Source organism: Metarhizium brunneum, chromosome 4 (assembly GCF_013426205.1).
Source record: "Metarhizium brunneum chromosome 4, complete sequence".
In the NCBI taxonomy this organism is placed as follows: domain Eukaryota; kingdom Fungi; phylum Ascomycota; class Sordariomycetes; order Hypocreales; family Clavicipitaceae; genus Metarhizium; species Metarhizium brunneum.
The window spans coordinates 2,503,415-2,515,354 of NC_089425.1; the positions used below are offsets into that span (position 1 = coordinate 2,503,415).

At 53.3% G+C, this 11,940-nt stretch overlaps 5 protein-coding genes across 5 annotated transcripts; 2 read left to right on the forward strand and 3 right to left on the reverse strand.

Annotated features, from left to right (window-relative positions):
* Positions 1–393: 393 nt before the first annotated feature.
* Positions 394–2,505, reverse strand: G6M90_00g074270 (uncharacterized protein; the record flags this gene model as incomplete). The annotated part of the gene is made up of 2 exons (XM_014690153.1): positions 394–2,067; positions 2,125–2,505. The coding sequence occupies 2 exons, from the start codon at positions 2,503–2,505 to the stop codon at positions 394–396; spliced, it is 2,055 nt and encodes a 684-aa protein (XP_014545639.1).
* Positions 2,506–3,054: 549 nt separating this feature from the next.
* G6M90_00g074280 (uncharacterized protein) lies at positions 3,055–3,830 on the forward strand (the record flags this gene model as incomplete). The annotated part of the gene is made up of 2 exons (XM_014690152.1): positions 3,055–3,210; positions 3,294–3,830. 2 exons carry the CDS (start codon positions 3,055–3,057, stop codon positions 3,828–3,830), a joined length of 693 nt encoding a protein of 230 aa, XP_014545638.1.
* Positions 3,831–5,195: 1,365 nt separating this feature from the next.
* On the forward strand, positions 5,196–5,960 carry prr-5_0 (pH-response regulator protein palI/prr-5; the record flags this gene model as incomplete). The annotated part of the gene is made up of 2 exons (XM_066130996.1): positions 5,196–5,389; positions 5,462–5,960. The coding sequence occupies 2 exons, from the start codon at positions 5,196–5,198 to the stop codon at positions 5,958–5,960; spliced, it is 693 nt and encodes a 230-aa protein (XP_065987054.1).
* A 394-nt stretch (positions 5,961–6,354) lies between these two features.
* On the reverse strand, positions 6,355–7,461 carry G6M90_00g074300 (uncharacterized protein; the record flags this gene model as incomplete). Its single annotated transcript, XM_014690150.1, has 3 exons — positions 6,355–6,697; positions 6,890–7,067; positions 7,251–7,461. 3 exons carry the CDS (start codon positions 7,459–7,461, stop codon positions 6,355–6,357), a joined length of 732 nt encoding a protein of 243 aa, XP_014545636.1.
* Positions 7,462–9,250: 1,789 nt separating this feature from the next.
* Positions 9,251–11,608, reverse strand: G6M90_00g074310 (uncharacterized protein; the record flags this gene model as incomplete). The annotated part of the gene is made up of 2 exons (XM_066130997.1): positions 9,251–10,778; positions 11,022–11,608. The coding sequence occupies 2 exons, from the start codon at positions 11,606–11,608 to the stop codon at positions 9,251–9,253; spliced, it is 2,115 nt and encodes a 704-aa protein (XP_065986993.1).
* Between the last annotated feature and the right edge of the window lie 332 nt (positions 11,609–11,940).

Here is an 11,940-nt window from a genome sequence, read left to right on the forward strand (position 1 = left end):
CAACGTGCGATCATAGACTGATGTTATAGCATGTCGTTTTAATAGTGGGACGTGTTTGTACAAAATCCCACCATGTAGTTGGGGTCCGAGGCCGTATTTGCTCAGCTAGACATGTAAACTCATACTTTGTTAATCACCCATTGGAACCGAGTATTTTAATTTTAGGTGCAGTGGTTCCGGAAGAACGTTCGTCCCCTTCGTATTCTACTGTCTTGGCAATCAAGTTGGACCTTGCTATCGAGCCAGTAGCAGCAGCATGATGCCACCGGCACAACACAGATGTTGGGGAATTACCCCCCGCCCATACTCACAAGGGTGCTATTGGTATCGTGTATTGATGCCGTGAGTTGGCACTATTCTACACCAGGGTATCATCAAGTCGTCTCCTCTTCGTCAGGCCGCCCCTAGCCTCAACCGTATCCATTCGGACCACAAGCACAAATCCTCCATAAGTTCCAATACCCTGCCCAGCTTTTGTCTCGTGAATTCTTTCCTCCTGGGATTGACCTCTCCGTTGTCGTCGATGCAGTCCAGAATATTCTCATCCACAATTTCCACAGTTCCGCCTTCCAAGATCTTGAGGGAGATGTTCGCGGTGGAATTGCCCATTGGGAAAACAACCTGCATATGGGGCGCCGGATGAACCCAGAGAACGACATCTAGGTCTGTATCGGCCGCATGGTCCACACCGAATGCGTCTGGTTCCAGCCCATCCATGTACTCTGCCAAACGATCCTTTTTGGTCTTGATACCTGTTGGCTGCGCCTGGGTAGGGATTTCAGCAGGCTTCGTCTTGGAACCGAAGCTGTTTTCGAGCAGGGTCGACACAAATGCGTACTGTCGCAAGAGCGGCAGCATGTCGAGTAATTGGCGGGGGTGGGAGAAGGGCATCTCAGAAACGGTTTGTGAATAGATGGGCTTGTAAATATAGAGAGTATTGTTGTGATTTACGACAGACTCGATTCGATTGCTCAACAAAACGCGGACTAGTCGCTGTCGTCTTATGGCTCGGGATTCACTGGGGTCGACTTTCATCCCGTACGGGAAGGGGAAGAGCAGGCTGTCAAAAGTCGGTGGCGCCGGGGGATGGCCACGCTGGCTCAGTTCATTGACGATGTTGGGGGGATTGACGTTGGCATACATGTAAAGGCGTGCCCAGTCGTTCTGTGGCAGAACAACCGGCGGGTCGAACGTGACGGTGAACATGACTCTGGGCACTCTTGTGGTGGAAAGATCAGCCTGCAAGAGGTCCATTCCGGCATCCTTGTTATCTTCAGACTGGGGTAGTGAGATATTATCAGGCTCCTGCCAGTCCAGAATGGTCTTTGTAGGATCAATCATCGCATCCTGCTTGGTAATCTCTTTCGAAATCCAGTTCTCCGAGACTCTCACAGGTGGGACGCCCATGCCATCCAGCGGAGCACAACCGAGAAGAAGGGACCAAACTTTGCCGCTTTCGTAGTTGTACGTATACGTGCCATCGGCGACCGGTGGCATAAACCGAAGCTCCCTCCAATATTGTATGGCGAGTCCAACTGTATCTCGGTCGTGCATCACGGGCCGTCCATGCCTGGAACACATTACCATATTCGAGAGATGCTTATCTGATTTTGCCTTCATATCTTGCTCCTCTCGCAAATTTGACAGATCCCACTGGTATAATCTCTCGAGGCTAACATAAATGCCAGCCAAGGCTTCGTGGCAGTCGAGTCCTGGCACAATGCTCAGCTTGTCCAAGCTAGCCAGACGTTCGAAGTTGGAAGCAAAGTTCTCCAGAGTTTTCGTCAATGGGCTTTGCCCTGGGAGCAGTTTCAGGTCTTTGAGTAATATTCGGCCTGCAGCATCCATGTGTTTTGATACAGACGAGGCAGATCCGTGGTAGGCCAGGGAAACGCTCTGAACAACATTGTTGTCAAGCACAATATCAAGCGCAATAGCTGATCCAGCAATAGCCAATGTTCTAGTCTTGCGCCCGTCGGGAGTCCTTTGCTCTTCGGATAGTAATTCTAGGCCAATGCGCTGCGCGAGACGTTCGAGACTAGCTTCGCTCACGAGTCCTTTCTTGGCCTACCAAAATGCATTAGTTTCGGCGCAAATCCAGTGTGACGGGTGGGACACACTAACACTCAACAACGTCAATATTGTATCGAGGCGCTTCATCTTGTCATCTTCATTGGCAAGCGCAGCCCCAATTGCGTCTAATCCGCCGACACCCACGTTATCCAGCCCAATGTCGAAGCCGCCGCCCATTCCTAGTGCGCCCATGGCAGCGGCAGTCGAAGGACTATCAAAGTTGAAAGCTCCCATGCCCGTGTGGCCCATGAGGGTTGAGGTAGCAGGGGATTTCTTGACCTGCTGGGGAGACGATCCCGGGCCTCGAGGAGAAAAGGCAGCTCGAGCCGTGTTGGAGAATGGCGTCGAAACCGGAGGAGTCGCGGCCGCGAGCTGGGACGGAGTGCGACCCTGCTGCGAGGGCGCATGCTTCATAGGCGTTGGAGTAGCCATCTCGACAGAATGCTATGTCTCGTGCAGGCTTCTTGCGTATGGAATCGCGGCGCAACGGTCGAGCAGCAGGACACGAGGCACCGCGCTCACCTTCCCGGCCGCACCTCAGGTCGTAGGATGGCGGGAAGGGTTCGCATCAGCTTGTGGGAGCTTGTGTCGAATCAGACTTGGGATGGTGTGGAAACGATGATGAAACAATGTTGATTGGAAAAGACGTTGGTGAGGTGTAGCTATCTGGCGTCGCGTTGTGGTGGTCGACGATACGATGTAGTCATGTCCGGTAGTACGTATGTACCTAGTCATGTACAGTACGGAGTACAGCTCGTGGTGTATGAATGCACTTGACAGCCCTGTGGTGCTTCCATCTTCTCGATGTCTCCACTTCGACTGCTAGCTTCTGCCAGTCAGCAGCCGAGACCCACCCAGGGAGCCGGGCTAGGCTCAAGCTGGATGTCAACTGCTCAACTGCTCAACTGCTCAAGTCGAAGCTCTCACTCAACAGCTCGGGAAATACCACCTCGGACCCCTTCAACAAATCCTGCCGTTACAATGTCATCAGCTATCAATATTGTGCGGCGGCGCTCCATCCCCGAGCGGTCCATCCGAGTCCTCGTCTCTCCCACGCCGGTCACCTTTGCAGAGCGGCGCTCGGTTTTGCAAGTCTTGGAGCAATACGGACCTGTCCAAGTCTTCAAGATGACGCCGGTAAGTTCTCACACTACCTCCAGTCTTGCCTTCAGTTCGCCATCCACCTTTCCCCCAGGTTCTAACCCGACATGCGTGTATAGGGCTACCATGCAAACTTCATATCGGTAACCAAGGAGGCCGCCACAGCAAGCAAACTAGTCGAATACAGCCCTCTGACTTATCACATCCCCGTGAACCAAATGAATACCGACGTATGTATCGCCGATTTGGACGACTCGGAAAGCCTCAACAGCCTCAAAAGCAAAAGCAATCGGCCGTCTATGACAGCTGCACCAGACCAACCACCACCCCTGGTCACGAAGCATGTCTTCACATCGCACGCCGCGTCCAGCCATCAAGAACAGAGGCAGTTCACGTTGGAAATCTTTCCAGCCCCAGATTACATGCACAAATTCGCCATGACAGGGTCGCCACTCCACCACTCTTGGCCAGAAGCTTATCGCAAAGACAAGTCATTCCTGGCCGCGACTCTGAAGCAATCACTGCCTCAGACCATGGCTTCGAAGGGTCTGGCGCACTGGCTGTTCGATGTGGGGAGCAATAACGCCTCTGAATCAGAGCGCAAAGCAGAGCGACTGCAACTGAAGGGATGGATGCCCAGCAAAATGAAGGACTGAGCAGCCAACCCAGGCACTGTTCTGTTCTGCGTGGGCATATATGCATGCTCAGCGACTCGGTGCATGGATGGGCATGATGCTATGCTATGTTATGCTATGCTACGCTACACTACGCTACAAAGTACGCCATTGACCACTCGGACTGCCTTCCACTCCCTCGCAATGGTCGAAAGTTAGTTTGATTGTCGTCTGTCGCTGAAGAACGAACTTTTCCCAGGCCAGCCCCGCAACACCAGTTACTGGCGCCGCGGCAATTGGACGCGTTGGGAAATTGGAAACCTCGCCGTGGCTGCATACCTGGCCATTTCGAAACACGCATGGCTGATTGGGCCGAATACAACATACATAGAACCACCATCCGCTTGACCACTCACAAAAACCTTGAGTTCTCGTGGTGACAAGACGGATCACAACAAGACACGTTTTTCGTCGACATAACGTTACTTTATGCGTCCAACCAGGAAAGGGCCTGGTGCAGCATAATGGCACAAGTGGGCAAACAACTCTGGAGTCACCGATCAAAGCATCATGACTCTTTTTAATTAGTATGGCCAGGGGGGAGGCCTCAGAACAAAGATCCACAGGCACAAGCCGCTGCGACGTGCTTCCATGTTTGTCTATCCTTGCGCAGCGCAGCGTAGGCTTGGCACAGATCAAACGAAAAACCTTGATTTCCACTTTTCCCTTGATCGGCTCTCGTCGACCAGTGCGATGGGCCGCATGGTTTCGCGGGAGCTGTGCCACAGTCCCTCAGCTCATCTGCGCTGAGCGACTAGCCAAATGAAATTGGTCCATGGCGCATGTATGGCTCAATGAAGCAACCCTCCCTTGCCAGCCTCCACGAGATAGATGTGGCGTGGCTCCGAACCAGATCAGGGCAGCAAACAGACCCACCGCCGGCTTCAGTCCGACTTCCATGGCGAATTACCTTTCGATTGCTACGTCACCCCCGGCTCCCAAAGAGTCGCAATGCCTTCTTTCCAAGACAAGACCCAGGAACACTAGCACTGGCTGACTGGCTCCATCTCTGCATCACCTCCTAGTAGTACTCCGTGCCAGGCTCGGTGCGACTGCACTCAGACCCAAGACGTGCAAGGGTCGTCAGCTGCTGTTGTATGCCGGGATGACGTCGCAGAGTCTGGAAGAGGTCAAGGGTTGGGCTTGAAGGCGCCCAGAAGATGGAGCATCCGACCGCCCGTGTCTTATGAAGCATTGTTGATTTACATATATGCCTGTTAGTTCCCCAGCCTGGCTGACACGAAGCTTGGTTTGGGCCATACCTTTCCACCGTCGGTCGTCTCCAGGAAGAACACCCCAAGCAAAACCACACATAGTACCTCTCACAGGCGCGAAATCGACTTCAAGATGGGCGTCGGCAAGTTCATTCACCACATCGGCACGTTTCTGCTCTTCGTGTCGTTTGTGCTTCTCATCGTCGTCGACATCACAGCCCCTGTCATCAACAACCTCTCGATAATGAAGGTCGACCTCGGGAGAAACCGTGCTGGGGCTGACCAGGTCACATTTGGCACCTTTGGTTACTGCCTTCGAGGCATAGAGTGAGTCTGCGTCCATTCGTCCACCTGAGGCAAAGCTCGGGGGCACTGCTTGCTGACTCTTGGCCCGGACAGCGATTCCGATGAATGCACCCACTCCAGGATTGGCTATGACCCTGCCAATCTGATGAACCGCCTTGACGGCACCGACTTTGGCGATGCCTCTGCCACCACCGCCAAGGGTCTCACGCGAGTTATGGTTCTGCACCCTGTCGCAACGGGCTTGTGCTTCATCGCCTGCCTACTCTGCATCTTCACCGGCACCGTCGGCTCCTTCCTGGCCTCCCTCGTGTCGCTGATTACGTTTGTCGTCACCTTGGTAGCCATGGTCTGTGACTTTGTCACCTTCAGCATCATCAAGCACGACGTCAACCAGAACGGCGTCAGTACGGCCAGCTGGGGTTCCGGTATCTGGCTCATTCTCGCCTCCGCCATCTTCACCCTCTTTGGTGCCGCCATCGTTTTTGTCACCTGCTGCTGTGCTCGCAAGAAGAAGAGCTCGGAGCGCCAGAAGGAGAACTGGAATGAGACCACTACTACCCCTGCCAGTGGCCGCAAGCGTCGCTTCTGGTAAACACGGCGCGTGCCTCGAATAGAAAGGGCCGGCGCAAAGCTGGTCACTGTCGAGTGCTAATAATGACGAAGTTTGGATCGAGCTTCCATTAATCTACGGTGAAATTATGAGATGAGAGTTGTGGTAATGTGGCGGAAGCGCAACGTCATTCCTGGGGGCTATGACAACAATGTAGCTTTTTTGGCGGCGGCGGCGGCGTTGTCGTAAAATATGCTCATGTTGTCTACTACCGCAGCAAGCGTGCGTCGAGACATGATATGATATCCCTTGCTATTTCTATGCACAGTATCCCGTAACGCAAATATATATTTATACCTGCCTATATCCACGCAAACCACCAGAACCGTGTTGCAATGACAGTAGCTAGCACTCACCAGTCCCCTAGGTCTCAATTCTAGTCGACGAGTCTAATCATGCTCAACCCATCCCACAACGGTGTCAAAAACGACTCTAGTCTCTTCTCACCGACAACCTGATCGTTGAACTTCCTCACAGCCTCAATGTGCAAATTCCACAAGCCCGCGTCCTCCACTTCACGATCCGTCTTAGACGAGTCGGCGACGTGGCCCCTGCGCAGAACATTGTCCGCAATGATCAAGCCCCCCGGTCGGAGGAGGCGGTTCTTGCTTCCGGGCTGGGAATTGGCCAGAATAATAGACAGGTAGTTCGAATAGCCGGGCTTATCGGCGTCCAGGAAGATGATGTCGTAGGGAGTAGAAGGGCTCACCTTGGGCAGACTAGTCGGGGCGCAGGTCAGCTTTTCATTCTCGGCACCCTGTTCCAACCTCAAGCCACCGAACGGGAATGTGCCGATGGTATCACAGCATATTCAGATCCAAGTGCCCCCAGGAGGGTTTTGGTATCACACAAACGAGCCCCGGGATTCACAAACCACGCGCTCCAAAGGGTGGGGGGAAGGGATCACGCACGTCTCAGCGGCATTGCCTACGATGATCTCGACATTATTGATGCCTTCCTTTGCCAGGGCGTCTTGGGCAATCTCTGCCAACTCGGGGCTATATTCGAGGCCGGTGACGAGGCCGTCTGGCCCCGTGGCGTGGGCCCAGAGCATGGCCGAGTAGCCGACGTAGACACCGACTTCGAGAACTATTTTTCGAAAAACCATCCGCATTAGTTTGTTCCGAAACGGGCAGGGTCTGGGATACATGTATATAGACGGTGCGTGCACAAAGTGGTGGGAGGCGCCGGGGTCTCGGATCTTCCCCGGGTTGCAGCTTTTGCCATGGTTTCTAACAGGAACAAGAGTAGACGAATGGGAAACAGACTCACCCGTCTTGGCGCCGATGGACCTGGCCAGGAATAAATGCAGCTTGCTCTGGAAATTCGAGCTCAGCATTTCCGAGTCGTGCCTGCTCGCAGAGGCGTGCGCATGGTAGGCCGTGATGTGCGCCGGCAACGGGGTTGAGTGGGCGTCGGCATATTCGCTGACCTTGTCGCCGGACGCTTGGTCGTCAAAGAGTCTAGTGTAACCACCCTTCATGGTTTCTCGGCTAGTTCCTGTGATACACAACTAGTTATGTAGCTAATCAGAGCGCGTGGCAGGGTGGTGAGGATGGATGGTGGTGGTTGTCAAGCGGCAATTGAATTGAGAAAAAGCACTGGTTGGAGTGGAATGGATCGTCTCGATATTTATCAGATGGTTCGGTCCACCTTTATTTGACCGTTGACAGCTCGTCTCTGTTGAAACGTGTCTCTCGGATTCCGAGCCTATACGGATTGTCGGGATGGCTTTGGGATTGCGGTCAAGGAAACTAGCGGCAATTGCATGGCGCTTCGGACATCTCCACATTTGGTGATGATTGGGAAGGAGGGTCCGTCGGCCGGGGCTACCGGGACGGGACTTTGCGTGGCTGTCTGTCTGGCATGTTGCGTGTATGTGAGGCGGAGGACGTCTGGTGGAATATTGAATCGAGAGCCGTCGAGTCTACTTCCAAAGTCAGCCATACACACAACCATCAACGTTAGGAAGCATTCTGTTTTTCCATGACAATAGCGCCCATCAGCTGAACGACTCGCAGCAACAGTCCCTCGAATTGCGCAGTCGGGAATTTCCAACATCAAAGATGCCTGTGCTCGATGCTCGGAGCACAACAGTCCATTTGGCGGAACCGACTCAACCATACCGCCGCGCCCTCCCGTCTCTCTCATTCTCGGGAAACAAAGTCAGGCAAGGGTCTAATTCTCGGGCTTCTCTTCTTTCAAACATAGAATGGGGCCACGCCGTCTGACGCTGCACCAAGTAATCTTTACAGAAAAGAGGTTGTTGGCGATGATGATGCTCATTCGCTGCTCTCGAACCCCAGAGTCCTCGCCGGCCGCTTCCCAAAGAGGCAACTCCCAGACTCCGCTTTCCTCAACACCAACTCCAACTCCAACTCCAACTTCAACTCCCCGTCATCCGCCAGTCGTCAGCCGTCCTCCGAAATCCGTCATAGCAGCCGCGTCTTCGCCTCTCGGAGATAGTCGTGTTTACGCATGACGCGCCGCCAGCAATCGACGCGGATCTATATCGCAATCAACACGAATGAGTCTGTAAAGTTGACACACTTGGTCTGTTTTCTGGCTCTAGGCTTACGAAAAGGTTTCATGTGGCGTTGTGAACATGAGGGGCAAGGAAGGCGGGGGAAGGTTGGGTAAAACTGGAAATGACCGATTTTGACTTCGTTTGACGGCGGTGCTTGTCTTCAAACTACAACACGTGGTTGTGGCTAGCGTTGGTCTCACCGTACCAAGTTCAAAGTTGAACAACACACAGGCATCATTGTTTTCCCCCCTTTCCTTTGGGGAGGGAAGAAGACTCACAAGAGGACGTTTATGAACTAGCCGGGTATTATTATTCTTTAACTCGCGCGTACACGTTTATCATACGTCACCTTTAAAAAAAAAACTACAATCTGGAGAACATCTTCCACCTAGAGCCCGCACACACCACACTCCCATTAAGCATTACTCTCCTCCTGACAAGCCCAAATGTTCAGATTACCACGAAACAATAATAACAATATCATCCCCATTCCTAACTTTTTTTTTTTTTGGCCTCGTTTCTCCAACCCAGCGATTTTTCTTTTTTTTTTCAGTAGCACAAAACTTCGAGCAGAGCGTTAAAAACAAAACAAATTCCCGGTAGATGTAATAAAAAGCTCTCGAAAGACATGTCACAACTCCCCAACCAATCCATCTTGTCGGATTAGTCCCGCCCTCAATTAGTTGGGTGTTCCTATCAAGGAACAAAAAGCGTTGCAAGATATCCATGGAGCCCTGCCTTCTTCTTAGAAAAGAAGGAAGCCAGCCAGAGCAACAATGCCCAGGGCCAAGTCGGAGACGGCAGTAGTCTCACCAGCACTGATGGGTACATAAGTACCAACCGGCATGCTGCCATCTCCACCGATCATGCTCCCAGAGGGTGCAAGCTCGTCAGTTCCGTTGTGAGCCTGCATAGGCTTGTGGCAGCCTTTGGTGCAAGTATGGCCCTCATGGCCATGTCCATCGCATGGCGTGCCGTCGTCGGCATGCTGAGCCTCGCCATGAGGTTTATCACATACTTTACCACCATGGGTATGGGGAGGTGTCTCGGTGCAGAATGGGTGGTGAGGCTCCCTTTCGCAAAGAGTGGGCTTTGGGCAATCAGATTGACTATCCCCCGTGCAATGGGGGTCATGAGCGCACTCGGGCTCCTCAAGGTCCCTTTTACTATGCGTATTTTTGATGGGAACCGTGGTATAAGCAGGCTTGGAGTAAATTGGCTTGTCAGTGCCGCTCGGCCCGCCTGTGTAAGTTGGCCCGCCTGTGTAAGTTGGCTCGCCTGTGTAAGTTGGCTTGCCGGGACTAGTTGGCTTGCCAGGGCTAGTTGGCTTAGTTGGCTTGCCAGGCTTAGTTGTCTTAGTTGGCTTGCCAGGCTTGCCAGGACGAGTTGGCTTGCCGGTACCAGTTGGCCTGCCGGTACCAGTTGGCTTGCCGGTACCAGTTGGCTTACCAGGAGAGGTAGGCTTGTCAGTATCAGTAGGCTCCACGGTGTGACTTGGCTCCTCGGTGTTGTGCGTCGGCTTATGAGTATAGGGCGGCTTATGAGTATAGGGCGGCTTCCCGGTGTGACTTGGCCCCTCGGTGTTGTGGGTAGGCTTGTCAGTATCAGTAGGCTCCACGGTGTGACTTGGCTCCTCGGTGTTGTGCGTCGGCTTATGAGTATAGGGCGGCTTCACCGTGTGACTTGGCTCCTCGGTGTTGTGCGTCGGCTTATGAGTATAGGGCGGCCTCCCGGTGTGAGTTGGCTCCTCGGTGTTGTGGGTAGGCATGTCAGTATCAGTAGGCTCCTCGGTGTGAGTCGGCTTATGAGGATGGCCCGGCCTCCAAGTGTGTGTCGGAAGCTCAGTGTGAGTTGGCCCGTCAGTCTCGGTAGGTTCCCAGGTGTGAGATGGCTCCTCGCTCAGAGTCGGCCTATGAGTATAGGCCGGCTTTTTGGTGTGAGATGGCTCCTCGGTCTGAGACGGCCTATTATGAGTATAGGCCGGTTTTCCAGTGCTAATTGGCTCCTCGCTTTGCGTTGGCCAGACTGGCCAGGAAAGACTTAACCAAGGAAGAGTTGGCTTGCCATCATCATTAGCCCTGCGGGCGTGTGTTGGCTTCCCGGGAATGGTTGTCCAAGAAAAACTTGGCCAGGGAAGAGTTGGCTTGTCAGTCACAGTAGGCTTCCCCGATTTATTTGCCTTGCCCGTCTCGGTAGGCGTGCCAGTAGCAGTAGGCTTCCTAATGTGAGATGACCTAGTCGGAGTGAGAATCTCATCATCAATAAACAGACGCCTATTGGTATAAATGTTAGTTGGCCTCCAAGTGCCAGAGACCCTGAAGGTATCACTAGGCTGGCCAGTGTTACTTCGTGTCTTGACACCTCTATTTGTGGCCGTCTTCCAAGTCATAGTTGTCCTGGTGAGAAACGCTCTCAGCACGCACTCGGGAAGGGGAGGTTCCTTGCAAGTGCAAATTCTGGTATTGTGAAGACACCGAGGACAATAGCAGACGCCTAACGTCCGGGGCTGGACATACCCAGTATTATTCAACTTCTGGCCTTCGCCTCGGGGCAGGACAGTGCCAGTGCTATTCACCTTCTGGCCTTCGCCTCGGGGCAGGACAGTGCCAGTGTCATTCGACTTCTGGCCTTCGCCTCGGGGCTGGATATACCCAGTGTCATTTGACTTCTGGCCTTCGCCTCGGGGCTGGATATACCCAGTGCCATTCGACTTCTGGCCTTCGCCTCGGGGCAGGACAGTGCCAGTGCCATTCGACTTCTGGCCTTCGCCTCGGGGCAGAACAAAGCCAGTGTCATTTGACTTCTGGCCCTCGCCTCGGGGCTGGATATACCCAGTGCCATTCGACTTCTGGCCTTCGCCTCGGGGCAGGACAGAGCCAGTGCCATTCACCTTCTGGCATTCGCCTCGGGGCAGGACAGAGCCAGTGCTATTCACCTTCTGGCCTTCGCCTCGGGGCAGAACAAAGCCAGTGTCATTGAACTTCTGGCGTGCGTCTCGAGGTGGACCAATGCCACTGTTATTATACCTATGAGTTGGGACGTCCTGCGCCTGGGCATGGCCGTTGAGGAAAGCCGTGACGGCGAGAATGGCAACCACCCTCATGTTGAAACACGTTATGTAGAGTCAAGCACCAAAGAAGAGTAGAATAAAATAAATAACTCGGACCTCAAAGGGCGTGCGAAGAAAAGACAGGAAAAGTAAATGAAAATGAGGAGAGCAAAGCGGCTTCTTATAGAAGCACTTGGGAAATAGAAGGCGGGTGGCTGATCGTGGATTGGGTGATTGTTCGCCATCAAGCATACCAACATCTTCATCCAGGAAAATAAAGTTTATGAGAAAGGTGCCTGGTTTGACAAGCAGTATGTCATGAGTCGCGGTGAAGGGGCTGGTTATCACTTAGTGTTCAGTCGAAGATTCATCGGTGTAGACGGTGG